The following is a 4717-nucleotide window of genomic DNA, read 5'->3' on the forward strand; positions in this document are numbered from 1 at the left end:
ACAGGCCGGGTGGGGTGTTTTCAGGTGCCCCGAGCCCCGAGCCTGCTGCTGGTTAGAGACGGTCAACAGCCGTGCCCGCTCAGAGGTGTGTGTGACACGCGTGTGTCCCCGCCCAGAGGTTGGTTTCCTTGACATGGGCTCCATCCCCTGTGCTCTGGCAGGTGCCTCAGACCCTCCCAGCCTGGGCCCCGCGGGTGACTGGTGTGGTCCAGCCGTCTCCTGGCTGCCCCGGGCCCGTCTGCAGACCTCAGCGCAGGCCTGGGCTGGGCTCTGGGCTGGTGGAGGTGGGTTGGACGTGGTTGTGGTCGGGGCTGCCGCCCAGGCACAACAGGTACACGTGCCCACTGTGACAGGGTCCGCAAGGCTGCCACAGGGAGAGGCGCAGAGCCCTAGTGGGTCCTGACTGCGTCTTGTGAGCTGTCACCCAGAGTGACCAGGGAGCCTCGACAGATTCCTCTGGGCCGAGTACCACGGGAGGCCCCGTCTCTGGGAGGGCCCACACAAGCCAAGCAAACCTGAAGGCGAGTGGGCCCGGGAGCTCCTGGGGCCTCCCAACTCCCTGGGTACCCCTGGCCTGCAGAGTGGTAGGGAGCCTGGGGGAAGGGCACAAGGAAGCTCTGCAGGGCCAGGAAGGCACCGCCATTGAGGGCATGGGGGTCTCAGCACCTGCTGCAGCACACCCCCACCCCACCACCGGAGCTCGCCGGCCCGCAGGACAGGCTGCAGTGCGCCAGGGCCCGCGGGAGCGAGGACGGGGCCTTGAGGGTGAGGTGGGGTGGGCACGTGGATAGTGCAAAGGACCTCTGATGTCGGGGCTGCCCCAGCCGAGGCCAGGAGGACACTAAGACATGACCTGGAGCCAGAATCCCCTTGCCACCGTGCTTGGGCCACCTGCCATCTACAGAGGGGACAGCTAAGCCCCGATCCCTGCATGCAGGATTGGAAGGGGGGTGGCAGCCCACGTCTCTTCCTCCTCCTCCCAGGGACCTCGAGTGACCAGCGGGCAGGGGTGGCATGGCTGTCGGCCCCTCCAGGGTGGGCGGCACAGTCACCTGCACTGCCCCTCTGTGGGGACACGGGCCTTGGGGCTGTCTCTGGAAGCAGGAAGGGCAAGCACCCGCGTGGCGGGCCAACTTCCGTCACTGTTAGCGGGCCTCACCCAGTTTCCCTGCTGCCTCCCCAAGGGCATGTGGTTCTCACAGGAAGCCCAGCCAGGTCCTTGCGAAAGCGCTCTCGAGAGGCCAGAGGAGTGAGGGGTGGCGCAGCTGGAGAGCTGGCAAGGCTCCTTGGGGCCCTCAGAGGCAGCCCAGCCGTGCCAGCCCTGCTGAGAGCCCCTCTCGGAACCCTTCAGAGGGAGCCGGAGAGGGGCCCCAACATGCACCTCCCGGGAGGCCCTTGAAGTGTGGCAAGCAGGGCAGCCTTGGGACGTGCCTGCCACGCCTCGCCAGGCCAGGGTGTTCCGCGTGGTGACACTTTCTTTGCACCAATAGGGAGTCGGGTCAGAGCGGGCCAGTCTGTCCAGGGGCACTCAGCAGCCCCGGGTGCCTCCGGCTCCCCCCAGAGCTGCTCCCTCTTCCTGTCCTGGCTCCGGCCACCAGCCGTGCCTCGCACAAATGTGACACAGCAAGGCCGCGGCCGCCTCCCCCTGGCCGCCTGGGTGGCCCGGTGTGTGCTTGGCCGAGGGCGGCAGATAAAGGTGCTGGGAGCTAGTGAGGAGCAAGCTTACTCGGACTAAGGGGCTTTCCAGGGGCCCCGGCGGGGTTCGCCCCAGCTGCCCACGTCGGATTCGGGCTGTTCCGAGTAGTGAGCACCCACGGTGAACACGAGGGAGCCTGGCCGAAGGGACCAGCACAAGGCGTTCGTGAACACGCCACTGCCCTGCGTCTTTCCAAACTCCAGGGCCCAGCCGCCCTCAGCCCCTCAGTCCCGCATGCCTGTGTCTCACTGCTCTGTGTCGCCCAACACAGGGAGGGCAGGATCCGCCACTAGGCGGACTCGATCCCAGCGACAAAGTGGGGTCGCGTGAATCAGTGGGAGGGTCTGAGCAGCAGTTAAGCTCCAGTGGCAACCCGGGGCGGTCATCTTAGAGCTGAGAGCTTCTGGAAGCCCCGGGGGTCCTCCACTCTGTCCTGTGCTCCGCCATGGAGAGCCCTGGCCTGCCGACGACACGCAGCAGTGCCTGTGGAAACCCTGGCCCACGCTGTCAGTTCTCCACCTGGTTCCTCACTCTGCCCTCGCGGTCAGCCAAACCCGGCCTGGGAACAGCCGTTGCCTCCATCCTACCCAGATGGCACACAGGGCGAGGGCCTGGAGGCAGGTACTCCGGTCTCCCGATCGGGTGACTCCCCGGGCCCCAGCCCTGCCTCCAAGCCCCTTGCAGCACCTGGCCGGCCAGGCCCCGGCCGCGCCCGAGGAGCCGCCGTAGGGAGCGGAGCTGGAGCTGGAGCTGTGGGCTCGCTGTCCCTGGCCCCTCCTGCTCTGCGAGGACGCCCTGAGGGTCTAGCTTGTGGGCTCTTGCAGCGTGTGTAAGCGGTGCATCCGGAAGATGGACCACCACTGCCCCTGGGTCAACAACTGCGTGGGCGAGAGCAACCAGAAGTACTTCGTCCTGTTTACGGTGAGTGTCGGCGCGGCCCCAGGCTGGCCCCCGCTGCTGTCCAGAGTGCCACCTCGCCATCGCACACCCACCTTCCTGCCAGAGTGGCCCTGGTTCAGCAAGTGCCGGTCCCCGAGCCCTTCTCGAGAGCATTCCGGAGTCCGCTCAGGCCGATAGCCCTGAGCCTGGGCTGTGTTCTGGCCCCTTCCCAAGGGTCGGAGCTACAGAACCAGTCGTGACGGCCTCGGCGAAGGGCCACAGCAGGTAGCGGCACCTTGACTTTCCGAGTGAGGGCAGCGGTGGGCTGGAGCCCCGAGGCCACCCGGGTCCCTCCTGGGCAGCGCTCTGTTTCTGTCCCACTCCGTGTGCTCCCCGAGGATGACCGCTCATGCAGGGCGGGGGCGGGGCCCTGCAGGGTGGTCACTGGCCGCCTCTCGGGCCCTCCCTGGGCCAGGCCGGGCTGCGTGTCCTGAGCCCCGGCCCCGCAGCCCAGGGCCAGGAGGCCTCACAGCACGGCGTCCACACTGCTTCCCCGTTTCAGATGTACATAGCCCTCATTTCCTTGCACGCCCTCGTCATGGTGGGATTCCACTTCCTGCACTGCTTCGAAGAAGACTGGACAAGTGAGTGTGTGCAGGGCGTCCCCTGCTGGGGCGGGGCGTGGGCTGTGCTCTCTCCTCCCGGGTGCCAGGGCCAACCTCATTTTATTAGACCTCCTGAAAGCCTATGGACTGAGCAGAGGAGACACAGCAGAGTCCCAAGTCTCTCTTCAGGAAAATAAGCAGCCCCCTAAAGTTTCGGCAGGTAAAGTAGCCAGGCGGGCAGCCCGCCCCTAGCACTCCCCAGATGCAGGGCCAGCCAGTGCAGGGACATCTCGGGAGCAGAGCCTTGGGGGAGGCTGTTGAGTCAGGTAGCGATGTATTCCAATCTTGCAAAGATCCCTTAGTTACTAATTTATCTAGAGTGTTTGCGTGCTCATCAGGGAGACAGGGAGAGAGGAAGGCAGTGTCCGTGGGGAGGCCGTCGTGCCATAATCCCTTTTTTCTTTTTTTTTAAAGAAGTATTTTTTATTTTACTCACCATTATTTTAAAATTTGCTATAGGACACATGTGCTCACCAGAGAGAGATGGAGACAGAGCAGGGAGGTGGCCAGGACAGGGAGCGAGAAAGCAAGGCAGCAGGTCCAGACTCGAACCGCGGTGGGCCATGTGGGAGTCCAGCACCTTAACCACCATGCCATCTGCTGGCCCTCATCCTTTTTCCATCTCGTCTCCTCTCCCGGATTTTGGGCATGCACGCATACCTGCTCAGTGTGTTTCTCAAGGCCTTGTGTCTGGGACTCAGGCCTCACCATTGGCCGCGTGGGGTCCAGCCGCCTTAACCACTAGCCAAGAGACCGTTTTTAACTTTGGGCCAACGGCATGGTCGGTGTTTTGTTTCTTTTTTTTCCAGTTTTCACTATGTGGTGCATGTGCTCACCAGAGAAAGAATCAGATCACCCAAGGGGGATGGCCATGCCACAGTCCCTTCCTCCAGCCTCCTCTGGGGGTTTGGGGCGCGCACACACATGCTCCAGGCGTGATTTTCAGGCCACCAGGCCCAGGAGTTGAACCTAGCAGCCGGCCATGTGGGATCCGGTCACTGTAACCCCCAGCCGCCGGCTGGCCCATGTGTTTTCGTGGTGGCTGCTCACCTCATATTGTGCGGCACCAATTTACACTGCGACCAGGACACGTTCTTCCTGCTTGCACGAACCCTGACTGAGCGTGCAAATGCCGAGGAAGGCGCTCCAGCCAGAGGATCGCACAAATGTTGGAGGGACATGCAGATGCTAGAGGGGACGCCAAGAGCCCCGATGGCTGGGTCGTCCACACTCACGCCCCGCGAGCCTCGTCTTGAGCACGGAACGTGACAGTGCCACCCTGCTCCGTAGCGGGTCCCTGTCCCACTGTCCCATCCTGAGAAGTTAGCTTTTCCCCTGCCTCAGCATTTCCTGGCCACAGTTCTGGCATGAGACAGAAGTGGGGTGGGGGTGGTGAAGCTGTGGGTGCAGGGAGGGCAGGGGCGTGGCCAGTAGGTACCCGCAGACTCCCACCTGAGCCGTAGGGGCTGCCAGGGGG

The 4717-nt window shown here is 64.0% G+C and overlaps 1 protein-coding gene across 8 annotated transcripts in view; it reads left to right on the forward strand.

Annotated features, from left to right (window-relative positions):
- ZDHHC3 (zDHHC palmitoyltransferase 3) overlaps window positions 1-4717 on the forward strand; it is a 47341-nt gene that overhangs the window by 26977 nt on the left and 15647 nt on the right. For 6 of the 8 annotated variants that reach the window (XM_014584694.2, XM_006169752.3, XM_006169756.3 and 3 more), the window contains exons 4-6: window positions 2521-2617; window positions 3138-3219; window positions 3308-3400. In XM_014584694.2, the coding sequence (XP_014440180.1) occupies window positions 2521-2617; window positions 3138-3219; window positions 3308-3400 (272 nt within the window). The remainder of the gene's footprint in view (window positions 1-2520; window positions 2618-3137; window positions 3220-3307; window positions 3401-4717) is intronic. The other 2 variants (XM_006169755.3, XM_006169757.3) reach the window with 1 other exon arrangement.

The sequence above is a fragment of the Tupaia chinensis genome, unplaced genomic scaffold (genome assembly GCF_000334495.1).
Source record: "Tupaia chinensis unplaced genomic scaffold, TupChi_1.0 Scaffold147500_1, whole genome shotgun sequence".
NCBI lineage: Eukaryota > Metazoa > Chordata > Mammalia > Scandentia > Tupaiidae > Tupaia > Tupaia belangeri.